We start from the raw sequence: 14,305 nt of genomic DNA, 5'->3' as shown, positions 1-14,305 counted from the left end.
GGTATTTCCCATGGCTATCGAGCCTCTCGGTGCACTTGTATGTCCCGGGCCGGCGTTGGTACTGCACGCGAGCCAAAAAGAATAACTCCCGTGACGATCCAATGCATGGATTCAAACCACACAGGTATGTCCCACAGCCAACACACCAGCTAAGCTAAAAGCACACTGCAAGTATCTCATTTCTCAGTTTGTGGCTCCCTGTCAATGTATACAACTAGCATGAGCAGCAGATAGGAGAACTGAGACGTGCCCGTGATTACGTCATCAAACGCAAAATGAACGACAGCCCAAAAAAACAAAACATAAACAGTAGTGATTCCGTGGTCATCATCTTGTCTCAGATTAAAAAAAACAAAAAGATGTCATACATTAACCAAAAATGAATATGATGGCAAAAGAAAAACAAATATTGTTAAAAACAAAAATTGTTGATAAAAAGGGAAGGGCACTTTTGGAAATATTTTTGGATATATTAAGTGGTTAAAATGTGTTTGATAGATTTATTGTTCCATAAGGTGGCTTCATATTTCTTTTGGCTGGACGGTAGGTTTATTTCATGTCTTAAATTTATGTTTCTGAAATACTTCACAATGTGCACATATTCTGTTTAATTGTGTTGGTGTCTTTTTAAAGGTTAAATAATTATATTTCAAATTGAATTATCAGCCTTTTTTTCCTGATCCTTATTTTGAATTTTAAAAAAACTAAAAAATAAAAAACAATTATAACTCTCAATAACGACTAATAAATATTTAACCTGATACATTTTTCAGTCATATCGCCCAGCCCTTTGTTGTGGTCCATTTAAATAATTGATTCAATATATAAAAATATAGAAGACATTTTTGTTGTTGTTGTTTTTTTAAACACATTTGTAGATACTGTAAAAATGTGTGGTGTTTTAAGATTAATGTTTACAAGCAACAAATGTCACTATAAGTTTTGAATATTGAAATGAATCGTATCGAATCGAAAATCGTATCGTTCCCAAACTTAATCGAACCGCATCGAACCGTTCTGTTCTGAAAGATAATCGTTTTTCAATCGAATCGCAACCTGTGTATCGAGATACATATCGAATCGGCCTCATGTCAGAGATTCCCACCCCTAGTGAAAATGACTAAAAAGTTAAAGCAGCTTTAATTTTCAGTACATTTGTTACTTACATTACCTTTATCAGTTTCAGTCTCTGTCTGATGAATGTGTACCAATGATTTTGCCAACATATCTATGACGACGATTTTCCACTTTAAAGCTTATACACAGTACTTTATATACAACTTGCATATTAGAATTTAATTCAATTTGTGTATTCATTCTCCACATAAATAAGCACCCTCTGGGGACAATATGAACTCTATAAACAAAATTACAGAACATAAAAATAAAATATAAAAAAAACAATCAGAATTCGGAAATTCATAAACTTATAATGCAATATTTAGCCTGTGCACATATAATACTTATTGTTGGTGAATAAATGAATGGCCCCAGGTATACTCGATGAAAAGCATACAACTGGTTAAATGAACAAGTATAAAATATTAAAACAAAGAAAAATAGCTATGCATGTGCTTCTGCTGGGTCTCCCAATTCACATTTTGTTTTTCTCAGTTATTATAGCTTGAGGCTTTTCTGATCATAACTTCTATTCAACTTTCACTTTAAATGAAACATTTGTTTTCTTTACTTTATGACAAGTACAGTTGTGAACTATTTTGCATTGTACAGCACCTGCTGTTATTAATCATGTTCACAATACAAAATATTTGTGATGCTCCCTCGTTGGCGCTCAATCCAATAATTGCTCATAAATGCAAGGCGGAGGAAGTCAGTTGGCTGCCTGTTAGTTTTTATTGCCAGCCATCCATTTTCAGTCAGCTTGTTTTTCCTGAAGTATCCTGTGAGAAATGTGGATGTTGCCTCTTCCTGAACCCATGAGTCACTGTCCCCTCCTGCCACAGTGAGCAACGACAGCCTCTTGACGTAGACAAATGTCAGCACATTTCTGTCGGCAGTGCATTGTACATTTGTGTTGTCCGCGGAACCACAGGCATGTCTTCTTTTTAGTCAGTTTGTACTGTGTGGTGTGGTTTCAAGAAATCTGTTTTCAATAGTATAGTTTTATCTACAATGTTTGCAACTCATTGCTGGTAAGGTATGTACCCCCACTAAACTAGTTCACATTTATACTGTGATAACTAATGGATATGTCCACTATTTACACCCACGCCAAAGTCTGGAATTGTTGGAATAACATTTGAAATACTAAAGGTGATAAGTGACCTTTAAAACATCATTTAACACAGACTACCGTATTTTCTGCACTATAAGGTGCACTTAAGAGCCTTCAATTTTTTCAAAAGCTGACCATGCGCCTTATAATCTGGTGCGCCTTATATATGGATCAATATTGAGCCGCAACAGGTCTCGCTGTCAAGACGCTATCGGTGACCCTACACGATCTGTGACGGCCATGCGCAGAAGATCCCGCCATCTTGGATCGCTAGCTAATACTAATACTTTACCTCAGAGAAAATAATAAAACAGCTGTTTATTCATTTTGGGAGTGAATGGAGTTGTCAGAAAGCTGGTTTGTAATCTATTAATAAAGTTTGACTGACCTATCTGACTGTTTTGTTGACATTCCCTTTAGCGCAGCACCATCTAATGGATGCATAACGTAACCCCAGCCTCTACTGTAGCGCCTTATATATGGAAAAAGTTTTAAAATATGTCATTCATTGAAGGTGCGCCTTATAATGCGGTGCGCCTTATAGTGCGGAAAATATGGTCATCTTTGAGCATCTACATGATCACAGAAACTCTGTTTTTAGAGAGCGGTATTCAAATAAACCATTACACAAATAAACATATATTTCCCCAAAGCACTCCTTACGTGCAATATAAATTCTAGTTGTCGAGCAACTCACATTCAGGTGGCGTGATAAAAATAAAAATAAATCCTCAAATATTTCACACATAAATAAAACAAAATAGTGTGTAGTTTAGTGAATAATTACACCACAAGAAATGTTATCTTAACTGAGATTCTCAGTGTTTATAGTTATCTTACCTGTAGATATCTACCACAGAAACCAATGTAGAGCAATTAATAATAAATATAAAGAGCCAATTGTTTTTCACCCAATGTTCATGTTCACCACAGCCTCTGTTTCTGGGAACTGTCATTGGCAACGATGGTTGAAACACTGAACACTTCTAAGTTTATATCAACAAATATTATTAAGTAAACTGTACACTTTTACCATACTTTAAATTACAGTGTAATTTCTAATTGCTAAAGTTGTGAATACATCCAATTTTCATTCATTTTCTTCGCGTTAGGTCTGCCGCACCGAGTATTGCGGGCGGCCAAACACGACTGAACTGAGCAATCGTGACTTAATAAAACCAATTAGTATTTTCCCGGTTAGTCCTTTGAGGAATGTCATGAGTTTCTTTGGGCTCCATCTAGTTCAGTGCCCATTCAGATGGTTAAACTTAGAAATCTGCTGGCCTAATCATCATTGACGTGGCCTTCAGTGAATATCCTGAGCCCTTCCAGTAGTACCATTTAATTCCATTGAAGCGATTGGAGTTTTGGCCTCCCTGGTAATACATGCCATTTAGATTGGACGGGCCACAAGCATCGAACCACCAACCTAAAAATAGAAATAGAGAACAAATAAGTACATTCAGTACAAAAGTACATTCAGTGATGATTCTGATTTTAAAGAGGAAACAGTTTTTCATATTAGGTCCAGTTGTATATGGACATTGACGTGTAGACTGTTTGCCTTAACTTGAAAAAATACACACACACACAAAAATAGAGCATATTTTTGCTGTGCTCCTCAATTTTAATGTGCTCAAAAAGTATTTGAACAAAGTGACTTAATCCTACTTATTAAAAAAACAACAACACATTTTTAATGCTTGGATGAAAATCTTTAGTGACAAAGTCCTAGGACAGCACCACATTCATCCCATGAGAAACTTAAAAGTTGCAAACTCTCATGCCAGTATATGACAGTACGCAGTAACAAGCCACTATGTATGACTGCAGCTTTAAAATCAAATTAACTTTTGAAATCTTGGAAACGACCCTTATTGAGGCTTGTGAGTATTCTTTGCACACCCAGATGATGCATTCTATTCACTCTGCCATCCTGCTTTTAAAACTTGTAATTTTCTTAAGGATTATGTTTGTTTATATAAAGATTTAGTCTTTCAATGATGGACAGCTTCATATTGCCAGACTCTGTTCTCTTCCGTGTCTCTCTCTGTCCGTGGAGTTGTGAATGATGTGCATTGAGAGAGTCCCCCGCGAGAGACTTCTCATGGGAAAAAGGACAGGGTTAGGGTTTTCTTGCTTTTCTGCTCACTTGACAGAGCCCTAATGCAGAGATGGGCAAAAATTCTGGCAACAGAGTCACTTACAAGGCAATGGAGGGAGGACCTTTAAGCTACAAAAGGAGAAAGAGAAAGCTCTGTTCCCAGGCTCTTTAATGTCAGCGGTTGTAGTGGCTGAATTCCCTCAAGAGTTGATCAGTGATTAACTCTGTCTAATTGTGCTCTTTGGCCTGGCCAGAAGGAACAGGAGTCCTTGTAATGTCCTTCCAAGATTTTTGGAAAGTGCCAAGATACATTTAAGTGAGAGGGGAATTTTAAAATTCTGGCATTTTGCACAATGTAATTATTGCATTTTATCTAATGCAACATACAATTACAAATTATACATTCTATGGGAGTTTCTTACCCCCCGTTGTCAGTTGTGAGCATTTGCAAACACATTTGTCATTGTCTGCATCCTTTGTACTGAAATCACTTCCTGGTTGACCGATGCTGCTTATTTTGCCTGCTGTTCCACTGTAGCCTTTAAGGTGTATCCTGTAGAGTGGAAAAGGAAAAATTAAGGAAGTAGAAGAAGGAAGTCAATAACGCTTGTTCCTCAAAATACAACTGACATACCTTCTTATAACAAACACCCACTCGGACTGGCTTGCAGGTTGATGGAATGGATAGGAATGGATTCTTTAATTATGTTTTTATGTTGATTTTTTTTTCTTTGGTTTAAAAGTCAGACAAATTGGGTAATGTTGCAAACTTGCATATGCACCGCTCTACAGTTAGTGATGAAAATATGTAATATAATAGACCAACCTGATAATAGCTAAATAGATTTGAGGCCCAAATAAAACTTTGTCAGGCAGTGCAAATGTTAAACATCTAACCATCTAAAATGTGTATAATTGTGCTGTCAGTGGTTCTGTAATGGAGCCTGATTTGTAAATTGTTAAATACTTATGAATCGAACACTTACAATGTGCTCTTGTGAATGTCAGAGATTTTGTTTTTAATAGGAGCAATATCCAGTATTACTCAATTAATAAAGGGGGTGAACAATATGTACTTTGTATAATATATGTCTGTGTTCAAGAACCTGAGGCTATTTTCATAAAGTCAGTTATATAATCAGATTTGAATGACACAATGAAACAAGTTAGAAGATTTCTGAAGCTGTGTTCTGTTCCTTATTACTTGCCTAGGGCGTAAACAATGTACAACATAAATGCCACCTAGTATTTGTTACAATGATCACCTAGAGTAGTCAATTGGATGTTATGAACTCCACCTACCTGTAGTTTTGTCCTTCGCTATCAAGTGAGAACTGGTCATACTGGGAAAATGCCGAGTTCCCTTCCCAGTCACTCAATTGGATCCTTAGGATGTAGGAATGTTGACTTGTCAGCCTGGATACAAATTCATTTCCTAACCAAAATTCACCTGAAGGATCTCCAAAACCCTGCACAAAGGCACACAAGCAGTGACTTTAATCAAATTTCAACAAAGGAACTACTTTGAGAAGTTGGAAATAAACCCGTAGCCTAGGCAATATTTTTTTTTCTCCAGGAGAGCATTTCCACTTCACCGCTCCTTACCTTTTTATACTCTTGCCACGTACGGTGAAAGTCAACACTGCCATCAAAGCGTTTTTGTAGTATTGTCCAGCCACCTGCCTCTGTCTCCATGTCACAGAAAGCCTGTAAACAAAAACAAAAGTCGGTTGATCAATAATTCAAAATGATTGAATTTCCATTTCCTGGAAATGTCTGTTTATACAATAACTGAACAGTGACACAATCTTAGACACTTATGGTCAATTTCATTGAATGTTAAAAGGCTAAAGACCAGTATTAAACTCTGAAAACTACCAGGTATCTAAGGAGATCACAGTTTTAGCTCAAGCATGCACATCATCATGGGGGTTGTCCGGACGTTTTAGTTTCTCTGCTGTTTGAACAGTTAATCCAATGCCGCTATGTGCTACTTATGTAAGAAGAGTGAGCAAGTCAAGAGAAATAGTTGCTGAGCAGAAGGTTACAAGAGAATTGTGTTCATTTGCAAAACTATGACTTCTTGCAATTAATAAATTTATAACTTTGCATTTCAGTTTTACACCACAAAGAACTTTTGCACCGGCAGACGGGTGTGAAAGAAAAAACATACTAGAGCATGCATATCATTTTAACAGCCAGCATTACTGTTGGTTTTGGCATTAGTGTGTGATCTTTATTGATGTAATATTTATTCATGTCTGTCCATGAAGTGGACATGCTCGTGTCTTATGTCAGCAAACCAATGCTTTATATTTTACATGTAAGTCAGTCATGGAAAAATTTTGCCACCAGTTTTAATCCAAAATTGTTGACCTTTATCTCACCATTAAAACAAAGTAACCAGAACCAATGGAGAATGCTCAGCAATACAGAAGTGCAGTATATGTGTGAGTCATGCTATTTAAAAACTGAAATATTGGTTTCATTTGCTTGTCTTGGTTTACTGGGTTGTTAGACTTAACATTGCAAATGTTCACTTGACAACACGGACAAAATTGAACAGAATGTACTTCACTTTTACCTCCACTGTAGTATTGGGTAAAGTGAGAGTATAGACCCCACTCTTTGTGCTTCCTGACTTGAAGACAGCAGCACAGTCCATGAATGTGGAGGGAGTATCCTGCATCATGGCAATTTTTGTCTCTGCAATGTAGGAAAAAGTCTGGTTTGTTTGACAGCACAAACCTGTGAAATTTCTATTTCACAACATTGCACACCAAAGAAACGTTCTCACTTCTTATAACTCTTATCAACTTATAACCTACTGTAGATCATAGAGTATCTCACAAATGTGAGTACCGGTATATCCCTTGCATTTTTGTAAATATTGTATTATTCCATTCTATGGGACAACACTGGAAAAAAAAAGTACAGTTCTCTACAATGTAAATTGGTTGTTTGCGGCTTAACAGTGCTTTTTAAAGTAAGGTAAGGATAATGTTCCCGTAACATTAATCAGTATCAAATACATCAAGAGGTGCTTGCCCCCACCTTTCGCTGAAAGTTCATTTCTAGCTGTAGTAATTAGAGCACTTTTTTTTTGTCAATAAAGTTCTAAAAATCTTGTGGTCTTTTCCTGGTTACCCACCTCGGGCTGCGCCAGTGGAGAAGGTGTGAATTAGGTGGTTGACAGTCTCCAGAAGCTCCTGTTGCTGATGCTGCAGGACAGTGTTGTTGGATGACACCCTGAGCAGCTGTTGCTCCAGCTCGCCAATGATGGCCGTCTGCCTCTGTATTAGGTTTTGAAGCTGGTCTTTTTCTGCTCGAAGCATCTTCTGCTCCACTTGCCTCTGCTCCTCCAACTCTTTTACTTTCTTCTCCAACAAGCTGAGGCGATAAATAATTTAGGTTTCTAGTTTAGAAAGTCTTTTTGTCTTGTGTTTTAGTTTTTGAATGTCAAGTATCTTGTAATTACCTTACCTGTTTTTGTCATTCAGCTTATTTATTTCATTTGTTTGGACAATAACTTGTTTTTCCAGTTTATTTGTCGACAAAGAATTCTCAAGCAGTTGCCGCTCAAGTCGAGTTGTGTGATTAATAACCTTCAAATACAAGAGGATATGAAACAATCAGGCATTTAAACAAACTGCTTTTTCCTCCCCAAACAATCCACATTCCATTTTTTATTGATGAGAAAAGTGGTGTAAATGTGTATCGATCTAAGCAGACCCTCATCTTTCACAACACAGACACTCTCACGGCAGCGTTGTTGCTAATGGTGATGTGCAGATCAAAGTAACTCACTAGTCCCGAGCGTTATGAGCCATGCGAGCCACTGGGGAAAGGGTGTGTTATTAACGATGCAATGGCTAAATACTGGTTGCAAAAATAGGAAATTGCCTCTCTAAAGAACGTATGATGCAAAAGAATGCAGCATATTGTTTGAAGCTGCTACATTGGAGTATAGTTAAGGTGACTGCCATCCAGCTAGATTTTTAATGCAAAGCACTTTCTTCCCGTGTAGTGAGAAACACTTCACAGGTTTGATGTACAGTGTGTTGTAACTAGTCTATACTGTGTGGTCTTGTGTGCCTTGTTTTGTAGGATTATTTCAGTACGAGCTTACTTTGCACCTCTAGTGAACAAGCAGGCATTTGCGAAATGGAAAAATGTGACAGGAAAGCAAATAAATTCCAATGGAGCAGATGTACCTTACTTTGGGAAACTTTCAAAATCCATGTTTCCCTCCCAAGACAGTATTGAACTAAATTCTCAGGTTGAGCACCTTGCCTCTATTTTTTTTCAGTTCGGAGAAACTGAACTCAGCAAAAAGCAGCTTGTTTACGTGGAATCTACTCGTACTTCTCCAATGGATCTGTTGATGTGTTTGAACAGACGGATGTGTGATTGTGACAAACTGATATACTCTTTCTGTGGGAATACAAGTGTGCTAATAACAGGAAATGCTGTACTGTTGGCTCACATAAGGTCAGTGATGTTAAGCGACAATAATAAACTGACGCGACCGTTCCTGTTTTTACGTACGTTTGAACATATCTATGTCTGTATTTAATGTTGAAGCATCCAAAGGAATTACATGAATAGATGTAGAATTGCTGTTTTAGCGTGAAAGCAGTCCAATCCAACATTTTTGTGTGTGTTTTTTTTTTTTTTTAGCAGTCAGAGTAGTCTCACCTGTGCCTCCACATTGGTCAGTTTCCTTGTTTGCGCTGCAGTTTGACTGAGCAGGTTTGTTCCTATTTCAATCATTGTAGCAGTGTGATTTTGCACCGCACTCTGTTGAATTTGGACCATATCCTGCTTCATGCTCTCTTGGATGTAATTCTGTAGCTGTGGCACAAAGTAAAGATGTTGTAGTTAGATGTAGTAAAATGAATCATTTGGGGAAACTAAATGTCTGCAATCCAAACAAAAGCATGTGGGGTAACATTATCTAAGGACAAAATAACACGTTCCTTGTTCAATGGCACCCCAGTTGTGCGAGAGGGAGCATCTGCCAAGCAACCAAACCCAATTCCCATATTGGCTACTTTTACTTTACCTTCCTGTCTCAGAGCCTCGTCCTTCATCCTACAACTGTACTAATTTATTAAATATCAATTTATAAAACAAGATGATTAATAATAAATACTCTAATGACTCTAATGTATGTTTTCATGACATGATCAGTCGCTTCCTTTTGATGTCTATATGAAACACTTGAACCAAATGCTTATTACAATAGTCTTTAGCCTCAAGATGGGAAAAGGTCACTGTTTTAAATTTAACTCGATATGTTCTTATGTACCTTACGGTATTCCGGATTTAGACCAAGACCAATCATTAAGTTATTTCCTGCATGGTGTTCCTGAGTGCCAATCAGGTCACACGACTCGTAAACAGGATGGAAGTGTTGAGTGAGGAGTTACATCCTTCATGACACCATGACGTGTTAGAGCTGGAAGCTCACCTCAGCTGAATATATATTTTCTGTATCGACATGCAGTTTGAAAAATATTACAAATTTCTTGAAGCTTCGCTTAGTGTGTATTTAATTCGTCACCATCTCTCAGCGTCCGTTCCTTGTGGCACATCCACAGTTGATGAGCAGCCTTTGAATTGTTGTGAGGATGTCTTGTTTACAGCTAATGATCTAATCAGTTGTTTATTCCGCTAGCCTTGGAGTCATCCAGTAAAAAATGGCTGTGTTCCTCAGTCACACAAAAAAACGTGACATCACATTTCCCCAGGTGTTAATATGCAAAGGCAACTTTAAAAAAAAATATTTAGAAGTAATCTTACTCGTTATTTGCTACAATTACTTATTGACCTCACATTGACACTGAGACTAAAACACTTACATTTTAAATATGTCAATTAATTTGTAGTTTTTTCCTCAATGTATTCATTTAAGAAAGGTCTTGCCAATTAAGTGAATTCTTTGTAATTTTCTTTCCTGAGAGGCATTACACTGATATCGTGATTAAAAAGTCAAATTCACACTATGAATTAGACTGAAGAAAAGGTGTCTTCAATAAATTCTTCTGTAGAAGTAGCAGCCGTAGCGAAGTGGTTATGATTTAAGTTTGAGTTCCTCAAGTAGCTCAGGTATGCTTAAGCAAGACACTTAAATAACTCCCACCCACATTCCATAAATTGTGCCTGCTTTTATAATGACTTCAATCCAAGTAGAAATCAATGACATTAACGTGCCTTATTTCCACCTTAGCTGTATGTTTCCGTTCAGTTTAGTACTGTACGTGTCTGTATTTGATTGCATTTTCATGGTAAATAAATGGTCCTGGATTGTCCTACCCGAACAGTCCCACTTTTTAGTACCCTTTTGTTGGGGTGCCAGTCTCAGTGTTATACTTCTGCATGCTCATGATGGGTGGAACTCTGATGATTGGAATAATACAGTGGATAAAACACTGTTTCTTGTTCACAGAAAGTCAGCACACTCTTATTTGTAGTTGTACTGACTTTCTGATCGAGTTCCTTTCATAAATTGGTACGTTGATCAGTAGTCTTTTTATAAAGTTGATTCAAAACGAAAGCCTAATCAGGGTTTAACTCATCCAAATTGTACTGTGGCAAGCTGTAATGTAATATTTGGTGTAAACATAGTTTATGTTGTATAGCTAAATGTTGGGTGAAACCCGTATGTAATGCTTATTTTTATATTTGATGAGTTGCTGTGGTTTAACCAGGTACAAAAGAATTCCCTGCTGAGCTGGTCTTTGGAAAGGAATCGTCACTTGCATTTTTTTAGGAGAATGTATTTGTGCACTCAAACTGTGAAGAGCTCTTGTCTGTTTGTCTTTATTTAAAGACTCTCTGAAGAGGGAGCGCAAAAAAAAGGAGGTCTGCTCTTTTATGCCTTAAGGAATGGCTCTGCAAACTGAAAGGGACATAGATACCCGTCAATTCGACACCTGTTCAGAGTTTTTTCATCACTTTGGAAACCATTGGGACCTTTTGCAAAGAATGAACTGCTGTGCCTTTTGTCAAATGTGTTTCAAACTCCATCCAGCACATTTAAAAAGTGAACTCTTGCATAATTTCGGTCATGCTTTTCATTTAACAGAGAGTGGGGTTTAGATCTTTTACTTCGGATACATTGTAATTTACAGCACAGTACTAGTAAAAATAGACATTGTTTTTGAACGTTGGTTATATACTGGGGTAATTATTGAGTACTCTAAGGTCATTATCATGTCTCTCCTTTAGTCTTTGACAGTTTCTAAACTGGAGATCATTTTACATTCCCACAATAATCAAACCAAAGTATTTTCTGAATATTTGTAATACTGTATGCAGATTTGTGAGTTTGGACACACAGCGCAAGCTATTTGTCCAAACTCATGGCTGGTACTTGGTATTGATGAACCATAAACATTGTTTAAGGGACGGCATGGCTCGGTGATAGAGTGGTCGTTTCCCATCCTTGAGGTTGTGGGTTCGATCCTCACACCTGGTGACTATGTCGAAGTGTCCTTGAGCAAAACACTGAACCCCAATTTTTTCCCAGTGGACCTGGCAGTTCCTTGCATAGTAGCAGCCAGCCACCGGTGTATGTGTGTGTGTGTGAATGTGAGGTGTAAATTGTAAAGCGCTTTGGGCATCATATGGTGTAGTTAAAGCGCTATATAAAAGCAGTCCATTTAACATTTTAAGAAAACAATCAGGTTTCATGTTCATTAAAACTGAAGAAACGGGTGTCATCTTGATCTAAGTACTGATCTCAAGAGGTGTCACAGCCAAATTTGAACAAGATCCATATAACATCAGGACCTGGGGTGCACAAAAAAAAAAAAAAAACGTGTGGCAGACGGACTACTATATATACCCTAAATATCCATCGGGTTACCTTGATTAAGAATTTTTTACTGCATTTCTACAATTAATAAAACTGATGTGATAGTTAAATGACAGAATAGCTGAAAAACCTTCTTCCGATCTGTGTTTGACCTGGATGTGTGCATTTCCGAAAAGGTTTAACTAGAAATCAGCTTAATTTGTCAGGCAGGTTGTCTTCAAATTCTGTAGTAGAACTTGAAATTGTTTAAAGCTCACAGAATGCTCATTTCATTCTGTTAAAAGTACCAAAGCTTAAGTTTCGTTTGCTGTCACTGCCGTCTATTTCTCATGGTATGCAACATAATGGGCAGACAGGAATTTACCTTAAGTAGCCACTGAGTGTTGTTCTCCATGACCATCTCCAGCTGTTCCAGTCTATGATCTGACTCGTCAATGTCTGAGTGCCCGTCCTTTTGAACTGGATAATTGTAGCTGCTGCTCGGGCTTTGGCAGTTCTCCTGCTCTGGCAGCAGAAAGGTGTAGCTGCATGGCCCGTTTTGGATCTGATATTGTCTCTTGCCTCCTGTGCTGTCTGAACTCGTCCGATATCCCCTCCCCATACTGAGACAGACACTTAAAATGAACAAGGCGACGTGCAACATTTTCACTGAACTTTCCTCTTCAGAGTTTGTTGTAAGGCTCCAAAAGTTTTTCTTTCAAATGATACTTTTCCCAGTGGCATCCAAGTCTAAATCCCCTTGAAGTTCTGTAGAATCCTTGTTTGACCATTCAATGGGAACCAAAAAACATCAGAAATGAGAGGATCATCCCCACAGTTTGCCGGTGCCAGACTGCATGTGTCCGTTTTTCAGCAAGGCTCCAGCCACTTGTTTGAGCTGCCCTCGACACCCCCCGATTCGCTAACTGTGACTTTAAAACCACTCCCACTTCCATGTGGCCACTCACAGCATCTATTATAATGTACACCAACAACTCATAGAGGCAGATGCACAAACTACACATTCTCTACTATATCCTACACTATGCCCACGTGTTTTTCCCTCCACTGGTTAAACAGCTACGCAGGATGCAGCTGTCCACCTCCGGCATTGTGTTATAGTCTGTGGCAGCCAACAGTCCATTGAAAAATATTTGCGAGTCCTTCAGAAAACACATAAAGGTTTGCGTGCGGGTGTGTGTGTGTGTGTGTGTGGGGGGGGGGATTTATTTGGTTTTGTTTTTAAATTGATGGATTGAAAAATTCCACAGTTTACATTATATCAAGAGCCTACTTTTACATACATATGTATACATATTTTGAAAAGAGAAACTTGTGAAGACTTTAATTTTTTTCATGTATTAAAATTGAAATGATAATGGCAAAATGTATTTTATGCGTTGAAATCTTAGCAAAAAAAAGGTTTGTTTATATTTAGTTAAAAATCTTGAAGAAAAAAAAAATCAAAGACGCAAACATTGGGTGCAGAATAAAGATGAAATGTTTCAATTTCTACCCTTTGTTGTGCACTCACTGATATTCAGTCATTCCTTGAGTATGAGTGACCTACTTAAGACATTTTGAATTTTGTGCCGTTGTCCAGGCAATTTTTTTATTTTTTATTTTGCTTTTAACTAGCAAGCCAAAAACATGCAATACGTGCACTGTATGATAGCAGTGAACTCTACTTAACTCATTTCAGAAGACACAGCAGTTAGGCAGAACAATTCTTCAAAAATGAGGCTTCAAAGAGTTTGTCACTCCCAGTTGAAGTTAATTGTCAAATAAAACAAGGAGAATTACACATAGTTACGGTAATTTAAAACAATCCCATAACTTTGCCTTAAAGTCCGCTTGCTACATGTTAACACATAATGGGCCATACTAGAGATGGGCTAACATATAGCATTGGTGTCGCTGTGTTATAACCTTTTCAGCAAATTTACAGAGGAGCTGAGACTTGCGCTCTACACAATATATCAATTTGGCTGTTATACTGCATCCAGGTGGCCAAGGTGTGCACAACAGAAGGAGAAGCACCATGTCCAATAAACTGAAGCAAAAAATGTGGCAAAAGCCGTTTAAATAATATATATTCCGTTTAATTATTTCAGTACGGTACTCTCTATTTTTCTCAAGTGCAATATTATATAGTGTTTATATT

At 37.6% G+C, this 14,305-nt stretch overlaps 2 protein-coding genes across 3 annotated transcripts in view; one reads left to right on the top strand and one right to left on the bottom strand.

Moving 5' to 3' along the window:
• Positions 1 to 14,305, top strand: part of mcph1 (microcephalin 1) — a 31,018-nt gene that overhangs the window by 12,855 nt on the left and 3,858 nt on the right. The window contains exon 14 of one of the 2 annotated variants that reach the window (XM_077495600.1): positions 7,507 to 7,702. The exons of the other annotated variant lie outside the window; for it this stretch is intronic. Coding sequence (XP_077351726.1) covers positions 7,507 to 7,533 — 27 coding nt within the window. The 3' untranslated portion in view covers positions 7,534 to 7,702. Of the gene's footprint in view, positions 1 to 7,506; positions 7,703 to 14,305 lie in introns of those variants that run through there. 2 annotated transcript variants of the gene reach the window in all.
• angpt2a (angiopoietin 2a) lies at positions 1,282 to 12,991 on the bottom strand. The gene is made up of 9 exons (XM_077495601.1): positions 12,527 to 12,991; positions 9,039 to 9,194; positions 7,824 to 7,945; positions 7,492 to 7,730; positions 6,925 to 7,046; positions 5,946 to 6,047; positions 5,643 to 5,809; positions 4,763 to 4,893; positions 1,282 to 3,665 (listed from the first exon to the last, which is right to left on the bottom strand). Exons 1-9 carry the CDS (start codon positions 12,803 to 12,805, stop codon positions 3,505 to 3,507), a joined length of 1,479 nt encoding a protein of 492 aa, XP_077351727.1. The 5' UTR covers positions 12,806 to 12,991; the 3' UTR covers positions 1,282 to 3,504.

The sequence above is a fragment of the Festucalex cinctus genome, chromosome 14 (assembly GCF_051991245.1).
Source record: "Festucalex cinctus isolate MCC-2025b chromosome 14, RoL_Fcin_1.0, whole genome shotgun sequence".
Classification (NCBI taxonomy): Eukaryota; Metazoa; Chordata; class Actinopteri; order Syngnathiformes; family Syngnathidae; genus Festucalex; species Festucalex cinctus.
The sequence above is the reverse complement of the archived record's forward strand: the minus strand, read 5'-3'. Positions and strand labels throughout refer to the sequence as shown.